We start from the raw sequence: 20,859 nt of genomic DNA, 5'->3' as shown, positions 1-20,859 counted from the left end.
AGCATCTAGATAGATTAAAAATACACTTTTTGTGACCTATCATGTAGATAACTTTAATTATCCTACACGAAGAAACAATCATGGGATGATCTGGATGGAATATCTCTGTCTTCATCATTGGCATACACATTGCCTGCCGTTCCTTACTTGCCAGTGTTACAGAATTCAGGGTAAACTGAGGTGGCAGCACAGTGAAGGGCAGCTGTTCATCTTCTCAGTGATCAGCCGCCCCTGCTCACTGCACACTGGAGAAGTGCCTTGTCCAAGGGAGGACCTGCATTTTTAATTGCACTTTATGTTAACTTAAAAACTGGCACTAACTCGGTTATTGGAAGCCACTTAACTACGTTTTGAATAATTTGAGTTTATAAACATACATGATGTACTTTTTCAACTCTAAGTGGTGTGAAATCTAAACAGATCAAGTATTTCCAATGAAAATTTCAGAAATGAGATGTCGTCTAAGTGTAAAATATACACTGGATTTTCAAGACTTGGCACCCCTCAAACAGTAAAAATATCTCAGTAATTTCTAAAAATATTGATTACTTCTGGCAGAAGCAATATTTGGATGTATTGTCTACATATTATAACTAATTTTAAAACATTTATTGTAGCTACTAAAAATGTTTAAATTACATGTTTTTCCTATTATATATTAGATGACACCGAGCCAGATGAAAATAGGATTAAATGAGATTTTCTTTTCATGTAAGAAATAATTTGTCCAATCTAATCATTTTTTTTCTAAGAAGTATTTACTTGAAATCTTTTTATTTTTATATGTTTATCTAAGTCCCTCTTAGTCACCAAATCAATGCTTAACAGCTGTGCAAGCCAGTTGGCTTTAGACAGCTCCTGGAGTTTTTAAGGATTATTTCTTGGCAGCTTTTGAAAAAAAAGCACTAATTGAAAGGTTAATCAAATCAGTCATATTTGTATGTTGGTTATATAAACACCCTGTCTCCACCAAAGATGAACAGACGCATTATACTCTGCCCAGAAGGCCCATTTATTCTGTAATGATTGTCACTTGCCTTCAAGCTTCTAGGTAGTAGGGAAGTACTTTGAATACTTGCAAATGAAAATTCTGATTTATGAAACGCTTCTGTACTTCCAGGATTCTACAGAATCTAAAATATTTTACAGCAACACCAATTCTACCTGTGGTACATGAGGGGAAAAGGTCAGTTCCACATCTACTCAGAGAGAAGTCAGTATCTCTAAGTTTATTTAGGCACAAAAATACAAGCTTAAAAGTAGACATATTTTGAGGCACAATGTTTGTTAAAAAACAGCTCTGAATGTCTGTGACAGCACTGGTCAGCACGATCTAAAGATATTAGCAGTTACTGCCCTGCTCATCTTTAATAAACCGACGGTCTCCTACCATTTTATTACACCTATGATCCAACAAGACGTGTACTGCAACAGGGTCTGGAAAGAAGCGGGATAGATGGAAGTTCCGTAGCGTCACTGGCTCTCACTGGTTGCGCCTGTGTTTAGTGATTGCAAAATAATCTGAATCCGCCCCTGCCTGGGATGGAGTTTATTACGGTGACAAAAAAGGGGCTGGCTTCTAGAAATTATTTCTTGAGGTAAAAATTTACTGGAAAATATTTTGTCTTGAAATTACTTAAAATGTGATCCAGTTTGATGTAAATTATAAAAGTTATGCAAAAAATGTGGAATAATAAAGGATTACTCAATTCTAAGTTCAAAAGTACATTTATTTAAAATGTGGGCAAGATATCAATATAAAAGAAAACAGAGTATAAGAAATAAAAATAATCAAAGTACAAAACATTTCAAATCTTTAACATCCATAATTTAGAGATAGCAAGGTCTTTATTTACACCATTTTATTTCTAGTTGAAGTCCCATAACAGTTTTGTGAAAACATTTAAAAACCTGGCAAATGAATCATAAAACCTAATGTGGGCTCTTAAAGTCATATAATACAAAACATAATTTATGTTTCCTCAGAATAAAATTGCACATCTTAAAAAGATGCAGTATATTTATTATATCTGTCTTCCTGCTTTACAGTCTGATCCCCCAAGAAAGCAGCTGGAAAACAAGAGCACGTGAAGGAAGCGCGGCAGCTCCTCAGCCAGACAGCTGGCCCCGCACCGCAGGAGTCCACACGCACTGCAGCCTAGACGCCATCAGTTAAACTTATATGTAGGCTTGTTGAGGAAAACGACTTTCAAACACAAGGCAAAAGAAAAACATGAAACCAAGGGTTCCAACATTCATCACCCAGTTTCAGGGACACCCTTGTAGGAATGCTACAGCCTCTTTCTTACCCATTCAAACCAATCGCTCTGCTGCACACCCACATCACAGGAGGGCCTCAGCCCTGGCACACAGGCTCGTGCAGCCCAGGGACATCAGCACCTGTGCCAGCTCCCCAGGGGATCCATCATGCGGCCAGAGCTGAGGCCCAGCAATAGCTGAAGTGTCCTTTAATTAACATGTACACCACACAGCCCCCAAGAGCTGACATCCCCAAAGCCCCAATACAAACAGCTGATTCCTACCTATACCTTCAGGAGCAGGTGCCGACCTCTGCAATTCTAAACCGTCCGCTTTGGGCAAAATTAATCAAGTTACAGATATGAAAAAAGGCCCCCAAGGTAATACTTACAAGTCACCCATATAACTTTTAAAGCAATTTCTTCCGAAAGTAAATGTAGTATAGAACAGGCTTTCACAAATACAAATATGAATGCCAGAAAAAAGTCTGGAAAACATGCAAGAGTACATATTGTATAAAAACCAAATGCTTATAGCATGCCTCTTATCATTCCTATCAGTAGCTCCTGCAATAATTTTCTAATAGACGGCGGTATGGAATACACCAAGCTCTGATATGAATGATAAGAGCACTTCTGCACCAAGCCTCATTCCAACTAGACAGGCTATTTATGGCTAAACATGACATTGGCTTCTGGGACTGAGGCAAATTTTACTTCTTTTTTTTTTAAAGACAGAGTTTCACTCGTTGCCCAGGCTATAGTGCAATGGCGTGATACTGGCTCACTGCAACCCCTGCCTCCTGGGTTCAAGTGATTCTCCTGCCTCACCAAGTAGCTGTGATTACAGGTGCCCGCCACCATGCCCAAGTAATTTTTTTCTATTTTTAGTAGAGACAGGGTTTCACCATGTTGGCCAGGTTGGTCTCGAACTCCTGATCTCAGGTGATCCGCCTGCCTTGGCCTCCCATCCTGGGATTATAGGCATGAGCCACCGCGTCCAGCCAAATTTTACTTCTTTAAAAGGGCTTTTCTCTCAGTGATATCAAGGTCTTCTGTCTACTATTATAACCATAAGCTCTTTAGGGTGAAGAGGAAAATGTTTGATAAATGTAATTAACTGGATGAATGTCAGTGTATTTAAATGTAAATATACTTAAATGTAATTACCTGGATGAAACAGGCACACACAAAGAGAAAAAAACTCGGCAAGGATGGTATCATTCTGACCTCTGTGCCTTACTGAAGCAGTCCTATCCCAAACACAAAATTCCCCTGTGTAAGGAACGGTCCACTGAGGCTGACACTGGTCAGAGGTGGCAGAGGCTCCCACCCTCACAGGGAGGAGGAGCTCAGCCCTCCAGCCTCATTGCAGGAGCCACAGGGAGAAGTCCTGAGAAAACCCTGGCAGAAGGCCCTCTGCAATGGGAAACGGCAGTTGAAACAGAATTTTCCCATAATGACCTGTAAGGCATGTTTTGCTTCACTGATGGGCTGTTCATACATTAAAATAATAATTCAGAGATTTTTAATAGGAATTCAAATAACAGATGATGAGCTTTATTTTTTCCTGAATGTCTGAAATGGAAAAAAGTCTAAGCGTGTCATTATTCTAGAGACTGACTTTGCATTTTCCTGACACGTTGATAAAGTATTCACTCTGCCACTTCTATTTAGTAGAATTTATTTCCCATCCCAAAGTTCCTGAGTACAAAAGCTATATACGAACTAAATTTCATTTTGAAAACTACAAACTCAAAAATGAGCTGATAAAAAGAAACATGTATTTATTTTTGCAATTATTTTCTATTTTATCTAATTGTCAAATACTTTAATACCTCCATAAACTAGACAGCACAGATCCTTTCTAATTAACATCACCTATTAAAACTGAACTCTCAGCAAGTTAAGAGAATGTTTTCACTAGCAACTCAAATGAATATTCTGAAGAGAAAAGAATTGTTCACTGCATAAATCACGATAGCAAAGAAAGGAAAAATGGCTTGCAAAACAGGAAAGCTACTGCCTTATTAATCTGGGAAATCCATTTCATATCCAACCCATCTACTTTTTATTCTCTTTTGAAAAGGATATGATTCATAGTCCAGCGTTTGTGTGAGTACTCCGGTCAGAACGAACTCTGCATTGTGAACATCTGAACAGGGTGGAAACAGACTGTTAGAGAGATGCACTGCTGTGTGCACACACACTCACATACGTAAGCAGGGAAACGTACCTATGCCTCTGGCAAAATATTCTCGGCATAAATGAAGGTCATTTTCGCAGGATATTAAAATTATTTCCGACAAACTCTAAGGAAAAGAAAACGAGTGTCTCAGTGACCGAACACGGATTCTGATACAGGGCAACAACGGACTCGCCGGTGGACTCCGCTCTACCCACCGAGTTCTGCTTGTGCTCCATGAGTTTCCGGAAAGATGGCTGCTTGGATAACACCTTTCCTCCTGCACACTCTACGATTGCCTTCATAGTGGAAAGACTTGGGCAGATGCCAGGTGTGATGTAAAAATATTTTGCCTAAAATTAAATGAAAATATATGTATTGTGTTCTTAAAATGCTTTAATTTTTAGAGTACATAATTTTCATAGATTCTGCCCTGAGATTTTTGACAAAATTTCTAATTTTATGACATTATGAAGCTACTATTCTCCTGCTAGCACTCAGTCTGAAGTGGAAGAGGAATCCAGCGATGTAAATTTGGAATTTAAGCATTTTCACATGTTAAGTATGCCTGAAGATAATTTAAAGTAACCAGAACTTAAGTCCCTAAAACAAGTCGTTTTGTGAATAAGCAATAATATTGCAAATATTTTTCACAATTTCTATATAATTTTAAATCAGCATTATATTTCACCACACTTATCTGCCCAGCAACAGCCTCTGGCGTAGCATGCTGCCTGGCTTGTATCCCTTTTCTTTATTTTCTCCATATTATTTGAACTCAGAGCAGGAAATGATATTGATGCTTAAGATTTAATTATCTAAAAAGCTTGCTCCTGAGGATACCACAAAATACTATTCTGTCTTAAACTGCAAATCATTTCTAATTCCTGTTGACTCCTTAAGAAGGTTAAAGAACAGATTATCTTTATTGATTTACTTAGTTCTTTGACACAAAAAAAAATTCCTAACTGTTCTAACACTTATCTAACATTTAAAAATCTTTAGTTCTAAATTATATCTATGCACACTGAATATTTTCCCAAGTATCTTCTCCAGCTGAATATACATTTATTGACAATAGTATGAAGTAAGCAATGTCCTCTAAAGATTTATTAAAAGCAGAAAAATGAACATGCCTCTTAATAATTATTCAAAAACCTACTCCTTGAACAACTTATTTCTCAGAGATGTATTTATTAAATTTGTGTACTTATTTTTAAACGTTATAGTAAAGAAAAGTTCTCTAGAGATGTGCTGTGGTTCACAGGAGGAAGACCTCCAGTGGCAATGTCCAAGAAGGAAGCCAAGTGGTAAACGGGATGCAGGGTGAGCCCAGCTCCCCTGGAAGTGCACTTCCCATCAAATCACCTGGTAGTTCCCTTCAGCAGGTCCATGTGTTATGCTTACTTGGACTGATTTACTTTTCCCTTAAAGTGTACCTTAAAGAGTGGAGAAACATGTGCCCGTTTTAAGGATTCTTCCAAGCTGAAAGAGAAAAGTACTTCTGCCTCAGCATCTCGGAGAATGTAGTTCTGCTCATCTGGAAAACAGAACAGCACATACCCTAAAAAGTGTGGACACGTGAAGTGTGGCAGGTGTGACCCACAAAATTCTCACCCATATTCAGGTACGTAATACTACAGCTACATTTACCTGCACGACCTTCGGATATTTAAATCTCACCATTATATTTCATTTACTTCCCTCTAAAAACAGCCAGACCAAAAAAAGACAGGCAGGTATTTTTTCTCCTAGATCAGTGGTAATTAACCATTTGGGGTCCTAAACTCTTGAAAAAAACAGGGCTGGGTGTGGTGGCTCATGCCTGTAATTCCAGCACTTTGGGAAGCCGAGGAAGGAAAGCTGCTTGTTGCCAGGAGTTTGAGAACAGCCTGGGCAACATAGTGAGACTTCATCTCTACAGAAAAATTTTAAAATCAGCTTGGCATGGTAGCATGTGCCCATAGTCCCAGCTACTCAGGGGGCTGAAGTGGGAGGATTGCTTGAGTCTGGGAAGTTCGAGGCTGTGGTGAGCCATCATTGCACCAATGCACTCCAGCCTGGGCAACAAAGTGAGATCCGGTCTCAAAATAATAGTAATAATTTTTTTTTTAACAACAAAAGTATAAAAAAAGAAAAAAAATTACTGAAAAATATGAACCCTCTTCCCATAGCTGCTCCTCCCCCTCTTTAGCCCCCAACTGTGATTTCAATACACTATTTTAGGAAGTTCACAAACTTTCCAAGCCCACAGATCTCAGGTTAAAACCTCCAGTCCTAGAAAGACAAGCTTTAAATAATCCCATCTGTGTGTGTGTGTGTGTATTAAAAAAGATGTAATATATGTTATATATATGTTATATGTATGTTACACACACACACACATACAAACTCAAGGACTTGTAGGACATTGGAGTCATTTGGCTGATAATCAATTGTGAATTTACCAAACTTTAAAGATTCACCAAACATACATTCCTTTTAAGTATATAAAAATATACAGCAATTTATAAAGGATAGTTTTATCAATTTTTAAAGACTTCTGACAATTATTAATAATTGACAGATTTTCAGAGTTTTCATAGCAACATTTTAAGAAATATGTCAAAAGTTAAAGATCACAAAATGTTTCAATCTTCCTATAAATATGTCTCATATTCAGAAAACCATTTCTTCTCCTCCTCCTCCATTTCCTACCAACCAAACAGCATAATAAGGCAGCTCAAAGCCAATAATATATACATCAAAAGCAGAAAACAAGGAAAAGTGATTTGGGATTGGCAAACTGGGGTTGCCAAGATGACACATATTTTAGGATTTGTGGGCTATGTATTATTTCTCTTGCATATTCCTCTTCTCTTTTTTAAGCAATATTTTAAAAATGGAAAAACCATTCTCAGCGTATGGACCAGTCTGCTGACTGCTGGGCAGGAGCAACCACATCATGACAGAAACGCAGGGATCTGTTCACCAACGGTGAGAAATACAAATTCAATCCCTGAGTCAACCAGCGGGTAGAAGGGCTTTTTAGGTGAAAGAAGATAAAAAAGGTCTAAAATTTGGAGAAAGAAAAAATGATGAATTAAAAAACGAACAAAAAAAGTAGTCACACATGAGATGGTATATTTGAAGTGTTACTTTCTAGGGGAAAAACGAAGGCTGATATGCCTTCTGAAGAACTTGTGTGAGATCACCAAGTAGTAGTTAATGTTTATGATAGAGAAAATACCACTGAGCTCAGTGGCTCACACCTGTAATCCCAGCACTTTGGGAGGCCGAGGCGGGTGGATCTCTTGAGGTCAGGAGTTCAAGACCAGCCTGGCCAACAGGGTGAAACCCTGTCTCTACTACAAAATACAAAAAAAATTAGCCAGGTGTGGTCGTGGTGGGCGCCTGTAGTCCCAGCTACTAGGGAGGCTGAGGCAGGACAATGGCTTGAACCCGGGAGGCAGAGGTTGCAGTAAGCCAATGGCAGTACTCCACTCCAGCCTGGGCAACAGACTGGGTGAGACTCTTGTCTTAAAAAGAAAAGAAAGTAGCATTGAAAAATAAAATAATACAGCTAAGACGATCCTGTCACAGATGAGACATTGAGATTTTGGTTTTTTCAAACAGGGTTATGTTAACTTAGTAGTAGCAATGTAAAGACTCAACCTGAACATTAAACTTTTCATGGAAGTACAAAAGAAATGAGTATCCCAGAAATTGATTATAATATCGATGTCTCAAATTTTGTTTAAATTACACATCAATATAAAATCCCCAAAACATGCACCTACCAAAACAGGTGTAGAAAACAGTCCTTTCAACAAATGATGCTGGAACAACTGGACGTCCATATGCAATAAAAGGAATCTGGACACAGACTTTACTCTCTTTTAAAAAAAAACTGACCCCAAAATGGAACATAGACCTAAATGTAAACTGCAAAACTATGAAACTCTTAGAAGATAACACAAGAGAGAATCTAAGGGACCTTGAGTTTGGCAATGACTTTTAGATACAACACCAAAGACACAATCCATGAAAGAAATAATAAGTAACCTGGACCTCACCTATTACAATGGCCAAAACCCAGAGCACTGACACCAGCACATGCTGAGGAGGATGTGGAGCAACAGGAGCTCCCACTCACTGCCGATGGGAATGTGAAATGGCACGGGCACTTCAGAAGACAGCCCGGTGGTTTCTTACAAAGCTAGACATACTCTTACCATATGATCAAGCAATTGCACACCTTGTTGATTTACCAAAAGGAGTTGAAAACATGTCCACACTAAAACCTGCACATGGATGTTTTAGCAGCTTTACTGATAACTGAGAAAATTTAGAAACAGCTAAGATGTCCTTGTGTAGGTGAGGGGCTGAACAGACACATTCTGACAATGGAATATTATTTAGTGCTAAAAAGAAATGCACTATCAAGCCATGAAAAGACATGGAGGAAGCTGGGACGTATATTGCTAAGCAAAGGAAGCAAATCTGAAAATCCTGTATACTGTATGATTCCCAATATGTAACATTCTGGAAAGGGCAAGACTACAGAAAGAATAAAAGCTCAGTGATTGCCAGGGGTCAGAAGGCAGGAAGGAGTGAGTGGGTGGAGCACACAGGATTTTTAGGGCAGTGGAACAACCCTATATGCCGCTGTAATAGCAAAATCACATCCTTACACATTTGTTAAAACCCAATGACTGTTCAAGGCCAAGAGTAAGCCCTAATGTAACTATGGACTTTGGGTGACAATGACCCAAATATCAATGTAGCTTCATTAACAGTTAATAAACATTTCACTCTGGTGTGGGATGGTGACTGTAGTGGGGGTGGCAGTGTGTGTGCATGGGTATGGGTGGGGTATACGGGAACTCTCTGTACTTTCTGTAATTTTGCTATGAACCTAAAACTGCCCTAAAAATTGTATGTTTTTTAAAAAGAATAATTATAAACTGGAAAAATTATAAACTGGAAAAATTATCTTAGGAAATCCTAAAATATGGAAGATAAAATATGAAATATATTTTCTCAATATTAAATGTTTATAATATAACACAGCAAACACTTATTAACAGTGCTATAAAGAAATAAAAGCTAGTCAACCAAAACTTCCCATCAAATATGAACTGTAAACTTTATATACAGATAAAAGAACCAGATTTTCACAAACTGAAACTTGAAAAATTAAGTAAATTGGTCATTCACTAAATTGGCTGCTTGGCAAACTAATTTTCAAAGAATTAGCATGTTCTTGGTTGGAAAAGAAAAAGAATAAGCAAAATCAGAAAGTAATAATAAAGATCTCCAAGCCTGGGTGTTGCCCAAAAGCAGCAGACAGAGCCAACAGAGGCTGGAACATTACAGACCCGCCTTCCCCCCAACCCAGGCTGCTGTATGCCATGCTCCCACAGCAGAAGCTAAGAAATTACACTCACTATTTCTATTAACCAATAGACTATCTCCTTCTAAATTTTATAACATTATACGAAATTGGAAACTAAAATGTTTGTAGTAATTGTTTCTACCATGTTTTTCTTCTGCTTTCATTGTTAAGTTTTATGTTTCATTAATATCTTTTTATTTTAGTGTCGAAAAATTTTCAAAATTTCAATTAAAAAAATTTCTAAATACCACTTAATACATGCGAGCCTCATTATTCACAGATTCCGTATTTGCCAATTTTCCTCCCCTCTGAAATTTATGAACCCACAATCAGTGTCTGTGGTACTGCAGTGGCCATTTGTGGACATACATGGACTGGAAAAGAATCAGTCATCCACATGAACGTTCCTAGCCAGGAGGAACAAGGCCATGCCTTGCCTTCCTGTTCCAGCTGAAATGGTGAATAAGCATCCTCTTTGTGATCTATTTAGGGCTACTGTTTTCAAATCTGTGTGCTTTATGTTGGTGATTTTGCTGTTTAAAATGTCCCCAGCCCTAAGTGCAAGAAGGCTGTGATGTGCCTTATGGAGAAAACACGTGTGTTAGGGAAGCTTCATGTAGGCATGAGCTACAGTGCTGCTGATCATGAGTTGAATGTCAATGAATTAACAATATACATTGAATAAGGTGTCTTTAAACAGAAACACACATAAAACAAGGTTATATATGAATGGCTAATGAAAATGTAGTGAACAGAGGCTCTCAGGAACCTAACCCCATGTTTACCCAGAGGCTACAGTAGAGCATTCACTAACTCAGTGTCTGTGCAACTTTATAGAGCATAACTACCTGAATGACAAGAATTGCCTGAATATCATACTTGAGGATTTAGTTTTTTCTTCAGATTAATGATTTATTCTTTCCTGTGTCTTACTGCCTTAGATACAAAATCATAAAATTTTAACTTTAGTTCTAGTTTTGCTATAAACAGCAATCTTAAGTATCTTCATTTTTCTGGGTTTTCTCATCTGTAAAATTAGACTACATGAACTTTAAGATATATACACTTCTAATTTATTTTCATAAACATGAATTATATTTAAAATCTGTGGCCAAAAATGTGACATGAATCTAAAATATTTTAAATTTAAAAGACGGATTTAATGATGACTTGTGTCTGTTAAGTGATAAACAAGGTGAGTTTAGCCACAAGAGTGTAACGGGACCTAGTAGCACCCCCTGCAGGCCTTGCTTGCTCCACAGCCACACGCCCTGCTCTTCCCTTTGGCAGCTATATCTTTCTGCTTAGGGGGTCGGGGGTGAGGAGGCATAGGTGAGAAAGTGTGAGAACACGTCAATACAGGGCAAACACTGGCACAGAAAAATGATCATGTGGATGCTCTAAATCAGGGGCTGGTAATCAATATAACTGCTACATGATGGAGTAGCCAGGGAGTTCAGTTTTAGTGCCAGCGTGGTTGGGGCAGAAAGACCAAATGAGAAAAAAGACTGAGAATTCGGTGAAGCTTGTCATGGGGCATGTGCCTCTGAACTGCTCAACCCAGACAGGGCCCAGGGGAGGATGCAGGACACAGCTGGGGAAGCTGAGAGGTGCCTGGCCTAGATGATGCACTGGAAACACCAACTCTGCAGACACAGGGTGACACCACTGCTATGCAGGACAGTAAGGGCACACAGCTCCCCTGGCTATACAGCCTCCATGAAGAAAAAAATCGCTTAGAATTTATACTTATTTTATACCTAGCAAGGTTCTAAAAACACTTGGGTGTATATCAACCTAAGAAAAAACTATCTTTTACGTGCCATCTCTAAATGTGACTGTTGGTAAAAGAATTTCTCTTTTGGGGCTCTGAACAATGGAAGATGGGCAAGAGGACATAGATGTCTTTCCCTCCTTATATAAACTGATATCCAAAGTGTATTTGAGTAGGACATTTACATACACCTGCTCTCTTTCCAAATAAAGAAAAAAATTATACTTCCCTGCACTTTGAAAAATCTCATTTTACAGCCAGATTCCAAACGAAATATACTAACAAGAAAATAAAAAGAGGGACATAGAGCTTGTTTTCCCCCTAATATTGTCCAATTTACCAAAACTTTTATACTTAGGGTAAAATGCAAAGACATCAATCAAAGGAATCACTGGGGATATGAAATAAATGTATAAATTTAAATGAATAACTATCACAGTTAAAAAAATAAATATTTGTTGGGATGAAAGAGATGAATTCAAGGAAAAAAAAGTTTATTTGGCAGTAAAAACAAAGTTACTGGTGCTGCTCCTTACCAATGAACTTCTGACACCTGAAGCATTCTTCCAGCCACTCTGGCGTCACTATGTGCTTCACGACAGAAATTGCCGTCAGGAACTTCACAGTGCGAGTCACTTTGCTGGCAACGAGATGCGTGCACTTCTGTGCAGACTCTGCAACCTCCCCACCGAGAATGTAGAGCTTCTAAAGGTCACAAGCACAGGTCAGAAATGAAAAAGTTTAGCATCCATAGAGCCACACTGACAAAGAGTAACACAGAGGAATACCTATCTAAAGACAAGGTTTATGACTGTAATTCTCAGCCACAGAAAACAGTGTGACAGGTAAGATGAAACCTATAACTACAGGAGAAAAATAAAAAGGAGAATTTATCATTTACATTTCTGTAGTTTAAATCCACACAAATCAAGATTAAAATACGAATTCTCCATCAAACATCAATAACCTATCTCCATGAATAAATTAAATGACATGAGAATGATGCAGCTCACGTCACAATGAAGAGTAAACAGCCAAGACTTGCTAGGCTGAAACTGGTGTTAATGAGGAACATTTACCTGCTATCTTCGTTTTCTGAAATGATGGCATAAAAACTGGCTAAGATTTGAGCATATAAAAAAGCGACCTCCTAATAACTATCCTCACATTTTCAAGGTGGAGAAATTAATTTGTTCTAAATGTACAATAGTAGCATTTATAATTGTTTATTTTCCTTAAAAAGGAAACCAGGAGTGAAATGTATGAATCCACCATAATACAGGTCAACTTATACTCTTAACCATCCTCTGCCTCACCAAAACAAAACAAAATCCCATCATCCTTTGGGTTGTTATTTCAAAAAGTATATTTAAAACCTGTGCCCATTTATCATCTAAACAAATACACAAACTCCCTTTGGCCTCACTCTACCCAAGAAAACTAATCTTGGGTAGACTGTGTTTCAATCAGATAACTTGAAAAGACAGTTTTCCTTCATGCTGCATGTCTTTATGAATATGACACAGAAGGAGACTTGCAAATGTTCATGTGACTATTAACACGGTTCCTGGCCTATGCTAATAAGAAAGCAAGTATCTAAGTATGAAATAATAGCACAGAACATGGCAGAAGCCACTAAACATTTAACTAGTTGTTACTATAAATACTACTAAAAATACTTCATAAATATGCACTATAAAGACTGCTACAACAAGATATTCCTGACTATCTAAACTATGTAAGTTAATAAACTGCTGATCTGAAGTAAATATATACAAAAAGGAACACTGCTAAAAATCCTTGTACGAAGTAGATGAAATTTCACCTTAATATACTGTTGAACCTGGACAGGCTCGAATCCAGTGAAAAGCACAAAAGGGGTCAATTCCGGAGTTAGCTTTTTAGTGGGAGGTGGTATGTCTTCAATTCTGTGGAAGAAATACACATAAAATAGTGGTGATTTCATATTTACTTACAATGAAAATTTTCTTTAGAAAACAAGGGATTTCAATAGTTTAACAAGTTTTAACTGCATGTGGTTATTATTATTAAAGGAAAAATACAATGAGCTATCTGTCCTTCTTTTCTTTCCACCATTTCCATAAAGTCACCTTCCAAAAAAGACTACCTCTGAAGCTTCCAAGGGAGGCATCCAATTCACTTTTGGTTAAGATCAATACTTCCTTCTTCATCAATCCCCTCCTGATTAATTAATTGGCTTTCAGAAGAAAGCAAAGTTGCTTCTAAACATCACTGATTTTGCTAGCTTTATACTTCATTCTTTTCTATCAAGTTTTTAAGATAACCTTGTGTGACTCAGGCCACTCCTTGTTTGCACATTCACCATCACTACAAGTCAGCCGAGTGTTGCTAGAGCTTCCCGTGTCTTTTACATTCTAGCCCTCTTCAACCACAAATTATGAAAACGCGACTCTGCTCAAGCACACATTTTAAATTAAACCTTTTTGTTTTTACATAACCCTTAAACTTTTTAGATCTTTTTTTCAGCTTATTATTTTCTGAGACAGCCCAATAAAAATTTATTTTAAAATTTATTTGTGGCAATTTGATGACAGCCTCAAAAAATATCACATAATTAGGATTTTATTACAAAAGTCAACAGTTCAGTTTGTGTTTTGAAAGTGGGGAATGGAAGGAGGGAAAGAGGATGAGCAGGAAAGAAAAGATGAAGAAACTGGTAACTGCAAAAAACAATTCAAGCAGTTATATTTCACCATGTACAGTTTGGAAAGAAGAGTTTTCTAGAATCAAGGAAGAAAATAAAAGCTCTGTTGGTTTGCTCCTGCATTTGCTATGCCTTACTAAGTAAATGATTGGCAGGACATCATTATTGACTCCTGCTGGCCGACATGACACTAAAATGATATGCATCTCAATCTACATACTCCAAGCCAAAAACCAACATGCCATGTGCACTGCACACGTCCTTCCAAAAGCTTTGGGTCTGGATCCTCCTTCCCACCATGGCCAACACTGCTCTGTCCTCATCGAGAACTGGCAGATCCAAGGAGCATACCCAAGACGACGTCACAGCCTACATGCTCTCTTGGCACCTAGAGCATGTTCTTCAGCCATGCCCAGGAGGCCTGGGGCTCCGCGGTGTACCTCTGAGCTGGGCTCTAGACCTCCCACCCCATATCCACCACTGTAGCTTCTGTTTTACATGGTGGAGAGGGGCTTCTTATAATATGTCGCTTAAAGAAAAAGAATGAATTTTTTTAAAATAAAAAATATACTGGCCTATGTCATTAAAATGAAATAAAGTTGTAAAGCAAAAAGCAAACTCTTTCAAATCCTATTTACTGCAAAACATTTTAGAAACGTTCCTCAATTGCCACCGATTTTCCAAAGCAGACCTGTGAAAGCCAGCAATAAAATATTTAAGGTTATTACTCATACCTGGCTCTTTTGGAAGAAGGCTGGACATTAGCTACTTCATTCTGTTTCAGTTTGGGAGGTAGTCTTACACTCTGCAATTAAAATATTGTCGACTTTAATTCAATCAATCTACTAAGTAATACAGTAGCTTCCAAAAGATTTATGTGTCGAATAATCAAACTACTTAAACATATATAAGAATCATGTTCTTCTTCACCACATCAGAACTAGTCTTCACCTCAAAAGATCACTAGGACAATGCAAGCCAGGAGAAGAAGCTAATATTCCAGAGTGAACCTCTGTATTGTTTTCATTTTTTGTTTTTTTCTTTCCCTCTTTATTCACAGAATCCTTTCGGTATCTTAAAGTATCTTTGTTCCTTTTTTTCCTCCATGTTACATACATGCAGCCCTCAACCTTGAACTTCTCAGAATGGTTTTTATTTCAAATATTTTGTCCTGTGTCCCAATTTAGAATGTGGAAAACATGACTGAAATTACACCTCTGCCCTAAGACTATTCCTAAAAGAGAAATTTCACCTATGAGATTTCACAAAAGACATTACATGACAATCAAATCAACACTGCTTGCTACCAACAGCCAGACAAGGTACCAAAACCTACACTCTGCCTCAGCAACATGGTCACATCCACTAGGACCAGCTCCAGTCCCTGACCCTGGAGCAGAAGCCATGCTAAGCACAAAGAGAGCAGGAAGGAGATGGGATTCCCTTGTGGGGTCCCCACCACAGTCAGCATCTCCATTCTACCCTATTCCTCGTTCACTCCTCCTTCACAGTTTCAACTCAGAGGTTCTTTGACTTGTGTGGACCAACCATGTCTTTCCCAGATGTTTTATTACTTGAAGGAATTGCTCTCAATCTTATTAATTTACTTTAACTAAACTTATTTTTTCTAAATATTGCTGCCGTATCTAGACAACCAAAATAAATATATCTACAGAAAGCATTCAAAATCTATTAGCCCTGTCATACACAGAGAATCAAGCTTTATAATAATTTGCAGGAAAGTTTATTACACTTTTTCTTATTATAGTCTTTATAAGAAAACAATTTCTCAACTCTCTATTTCCAAAGATCGCATTTAAGTCTCCAAATTGTCATTCACTGGTACCAAGAGTAGAAACAAATGGTGGGATAGGCAAAAAGGGTAAACTGGGCCTCTTTGTCTCTAAGATTTTTAGCTTTTAATTACTGATACAAAGCTACCAGAGAAGCTGACATCTGGAGCCCCTGACAACTTCAGAATATAAGCCATATAGTTTGGGAGGAAAACTCTGATGACCACTTTCTCAGTGTGAGCTTAAAAGCCACCATAAAATTCCTTTCAGCTAAATGAACTGGGAGAATATTTGCTTTTGCTGATGTGTCCAAACTGGTCATGTCTTTAAAATTAAAATCATAACTACTAGTTTAAGCTAGGAAAAAAAATACATCTACGATCACATTATCATTAGCAAGAAGAAAACAAGACTGTGGCTTGGGGGGCTTCCTCAGAGACTCGGGATGATTATCAGCAGCTTCCAGATGAGATCTGAAAAACGAGTAAGTCAGTAGATAAATAACCAGAAACACAGGCTTGGGTGTTAGCTGCTAATCCTCATGACACTATTCTCCTCAGCTAGTTGTTCAAGTGGCACAAACCCTAAATTACCTCCGTATACAATAGAAATGTGGTGAAAACTTGGTGGGTCCATGACATGGAAATCCATTTTTAAAAACAAAGGTTAGTATATAACAACATGAACATAAACCAAAGTCTTAAAATTACACTACTATTGGCCAACAGTAAAAAAATCTGCTATTCTCAAAGTGCTGATGTTCAGCCAAACAGTGGGAAGTCACAGCAGACAAAGTCTAAAGTGATATTGAAGTAGTCCTGTCTGTAACTTAGGAAATATGAATGTGGGGAAAAGAGAAAAGACAACTGATTTTCCACTCATCACACTTGACAGATGAGAGAGAATGCAGAAAGCACCTCTCTGTCTTGTAACTAACAACCAATGGCCCTCACACTTCAAGAATGGCCTATCCTGAAAAGCAGAGACCTCAAGCACTGTGATGTGACTCCCAACTCAGGACACTATGAAAACATTTCCCCTCATCACGAGACCCGGGACTCCTTAAGTTCTGATCTGTAGCCTCAAGTAGGTTACACATCCATTGCTTCCAATGGTTCTTAAAGTTCTTGCCTTTCTAACCCTACGAAAAACAAGACATCACCTTTGATTTTACTGTTCTCTATAAGCAATCACACGGCTCTCTGAAGCAAATGAGCCCCTCACGTGTATATATAAAAATAATGACAATCACATCCTAACAAGAGAAAAATCAATCCTAGGATTTACTGGAGTAGATAATTCATTTGTTATCATGTTGACAAATTACTAATTTTTAATTTATTACAAATACATTCCTACTGCATTTTAATAGTACAGTAATAGCCAAAGTAAGGTTATTAATTTGACATACCATCAACAACTCTGCAGACACTTTTAAGGGAACTCTCCAAGCATCTAAAGAAAGAAACACATTATTTTTTATGATAGATACATTGTTCAAATAAAAAGGCCTTTTTGTAAAAGTCTTCCCTGATAATCCTCAACAGACAGGTGGCTTAGCTGACAATACTTAGTAAGGATAAATGTAAGTACTATAATGAAGTTTTAAAGAAAGCTTTCCAGGCAAGGTGAGGGAATGCTGCTGTGTTCGTTTCACATGCTGTCCGGATGAAGTAGCACTAAGACCACTGGCAGCAAACAACAAAGCAAATGCTGTGTCTAAACCCATGGCATTCACCCTCCCACTGCTGGTTTGGTTGTCTGGATAGACATTTCTAGGCCTGTGTCCAAGTCTGGGTTTCACATAGTCTGGCCTCTAGCAGGCACAAACCTTCTTGCCTATCACAGGAGCCATGATGGCGTTCAAGATGTAACAGCAAGTCAGTCAAAGCTCAACAGTGACAAAGAGGACAGACGTCAATTCTAGGAAAGCAGGGAACGTTCTGTAAGGTAGGGAGCAATTTGGACAAAAGATTAACTGGCCTGAGAGGCAAGACTATCAAAAAGCTTTCAAGCGCTCCTTCCATCTCTAAGAGTTCATCAAAAGCAAACAAAAATACTAAACCATGGCACACGCCTGTAGTCCCATCTACTTGGGAGGGTAAGGTGGGGAAATCACTCAAGCCCAGGAGATTGACACTGCAGTGAGCCATGATCACATCACTGCACTCCAACCTGGGTGACGAAGTGAGACCTTGTCTCAAAAAAACAAAAACAAAAACAAACAAACAAAAATCCTGGGCAGAGTAGGGAGAAGGAAGAAAGAGCATAGAAAGGAAATTGGAAATGAGTCAAAAACTGATTAGAAAGCTCAAGCCAGGCCTAGTAATTAGTATGAATAAAAAGATGGCAGAAGTAATGCTAATGATTTAATTTAAGTAAGATTTGCAGCATGTAGAATTTCACTTACCTAAAAGATTTAAAACTAAATGCTGGGTAGGGGCAAATGGATCCTGCAGACTGAACGCCGTGTAGCGACTATACTGAATCTGCCTCAGTGCCTCAAAGTTTCCCAGAAGAATGTCGCCAAGCCACTGGGCGTTGACACAGGGTATCCTCCACTCTTTGGCTTTTTCATACTTTAAACCAGTTGGTCTTTTATTTTTTGAGGAGAAAACATATTTATTAAATGTTAGAGATGTCAACTGTCCGAATGTACATTTATTTCCAACAAAACGCAATAAAAAATTTCTCATAATAGAAGTGGGAGGCATATCCTAGCAAAGTTGAGGGTGACCCTGAATGACAATGAAATATACACCTCAAGGCTCAAATAGAATTACAAAACCACCTAGGAGTCTTACTTTTACCCTATTCCTGTTTTGTTAATTCAAATTTCATTAATTCAAATGTTTTCTAGGTATTTCTACTAACATTACTATATCATTGTCATACTTTGTTTAACAGACTTTGATTTCCACAAATTTCTACCACAAAACTATGGCACACTAAAAAATGCACAACTATTGAAATAGCCACTATATTGTGTGTAAATTTATGATTAAAAACGGTTTCAAAAATTTACTTACTCTTTACAGATGAGGACTGTGTTGCTGCGGCATAGGTAACCCGTATATTTGGCGCCCGCCAAATAAGCCATTAATTTTAGGTCATCTCTGTCACTATCAACAAATCCAGTCACAGAAATAATCTAAGAAAAAAAAAAAAAAAGAGAGAAAATAAGATAAACACAAAATAAACAAAAAAACAAAACCAAGTACTATTTCTTCTACTTCTTAGTTGACATATATTTTTTCACTATTTTTTTGGCATTATGGAACACATTTGGTAATATCATTTCTAAAACTTTCAAGACCAGAACTGTATTAATGGTCAAAAGGTTACACACACATCCCTCACGGGGAAGAAGAAAAAGAATGAACATGAAATGCTGAGATCATTTGGGTGGGAGGACCCACAACTATTGATTAGTTCCACCCACTAGGGGCTGCCTTTGGTACAAGACATCTGATTTATTTTTGGATTTTAAATAGTGTCAAAGACTGGAGAATCCATTAAATATCTACTATGTGCAGAACGTTGTGACTGTTACAAGGAACTAAAAGAAAGCAAGCTATTTCTTATGAGCAGGCACTTACAAAACGGGCAAAAGTACACAGAGAAGCTCTGACGCGGAAGCCAGCGCGGGAGCCTCAGGTAAGTGCTAGCAAGTGATTACTCGCCAAAGTCGAAGGATGGCTTAACAAATGGAACGCGAGGACTCTATCTTACGTGCTGTGAACACGGCTTTCCTCCTGGTGGGAAGGCCACTGGAAAGTGAAGGGCTCGGTGCGGTGGTACCATTTTCTTCTTCTTTAAGACTGTGTTTAACCAGTGCGCAGTGATACATCTCTTTCTTTCTCTTATTGCCTGTCAAACATAAAATTATAGGTGTGTTGTTTTTGTTTTTCTGCTGCAGGATTAAAGAAAATTCTATGGTTGTATAACTACAATGCCCTTTTCATTGGAAGCCCCATAAAAGAATTTCATGACATCTAGCACTTGATTGAAGTAACAAATTAAAACCATGTAGCTGGTTATTTGAAATACAACCTAAAAATGTTACTATCCATCTGCAAACAAGAGTCTACAACTGAGGACAAAAGCAACAAATTCTACGACAATCTTAAAAATAACGTTAGTGATGAGTGAAATAACACGTAGGACCACCAAAGTTATAAGTGCCCTGTAAGAACACAGAGGGCTGCACATAAGAAAAAATACAAAAAACCATCCACCTAAGATGAACCACAGGAAAACAAAAAAAGTCTCAGAAGTATTTCCACATTTTTACTGGAAAAACAGACCCTGTGAACGGCTATCCTCTTTAAGAGGGGTGTCTTGGAGGTCATTTGTCACATATACATAATCTGTCTACAATAAGCATAATTTTTTGAAAAGAAGTGAAACTTCAGAGAGCACAGGAAGGTAATATCAGGAGAAAGCCCACATCCCGGCAGGTTTAGAAAAGCTCTGTAAGGGACCTGTCTTTGCACGCTTCTGTGCGAGTCACACACCAGTACGGAATCCTGCCTCCCTTCACTGTGCAGAGAGCAGCTGAAATGGTGACTGCAGGGAGTGTCCGCCCTTTCTTTTTTTTTTTTTTTTTTTTTTGAGACAGAGTCTCGCTGTCGCTCAGGCTGGAGTGCAGTGGTGAAATCTCGGCTCACTGTAACCTCTGCCTCCCGGGTTCATGCCATTGTCCTGCCTCAGCCTCCTGAGTAGTTGGGATTAGAGGTGCACACCACCATGCCCGGCTAATTTTTGTATTTTCAGTAGAGATGGG

General features: G+C 38.2%; 1 protein-coding gene across 5 annotated transcripts in view; it reads right to left on the bottom strand.

Annotated features, from left to right (window-relative positions):
* Positions 1–1,686: 1,686 nt before the first annotated feature.
* LOC105474946 (PAX interacting protein 1) overlaps positions 1,687–20,859 on the bottom strand; it is a 59,634-nt gene continuing 40,461 nt past the window's right edge. For 2 of the 5 annotated variants that reach the window (XM_071094196.1, XM_071094198.1), the window contains 12 exons: positions 19,806–19,943; positions 19,103–19,224; positions 18,484–18,668; positions 17,485–17,528; positions 15,015–15,085; positions 13,420–13,522; positions 12,131–12,299; positions 5,883–5,983; positions 4,662–4,796; positions 4,495–4,570; positions 4,354–4,413; positions 1,687–2,185 (listed from right to left, as the gene is read on the bottom strand). In XM_071094196.1, coding sequence (XP_070950297.1) covers positions 2,169–2,185; positions 4,354–4,413; positions 4,495–4,570; positions 4,662–4,796; positions 5,883–5,983; positions 12,131–12,299; positions 13,420–13,522; positions 15,015–15,085; positions 17,485–17,528; positions 18,484–18,668; positions 19,103–19,224; positions 19,806–19,943 — 1,221 coding nt within the window. In that variant the 3' untranslated portion in view covers positions 1,687–2,168. The remainder of the gene's footprint in view (positions 2,186–4,353; positions 4,414–4,494; positions 4,571–4,661; positions 4,797–5,882; positions 5,984–12,130; positions 12,300–13,419; positions 13,523–15,014; positions 15,086–17,484; positions 17,529–18,483; positions 18,669–19,102; positions 19,225–19,805; positions 19,944–20,859) is intronic. The other 3 variants (XM_071094195.1, XM_071094194.1, XM_071094197.1) reach the window with 2 other exon arrangements.

The sequence above is a fragment of the Macaca nemestrina genome, chromosome 4, assembly GCF_043159975.1.
Source record: "Macaca nemestrina isolate mMacNem1 chromosome 4, mMacNem.hap1, whole genome shotgun sequence".
Classification (NCBI taxonomy): Eukaryota; Metazoa; Chordata; class Mammalia; order Primates; family Cercopithecidae; genus Macaca; species Macaca nemestrina.
The sequence above is the reverse complement of the archived record's forward strand: the minus strand, read 5'-3'. Positions and strand labels throughout refer to the sequence as shown.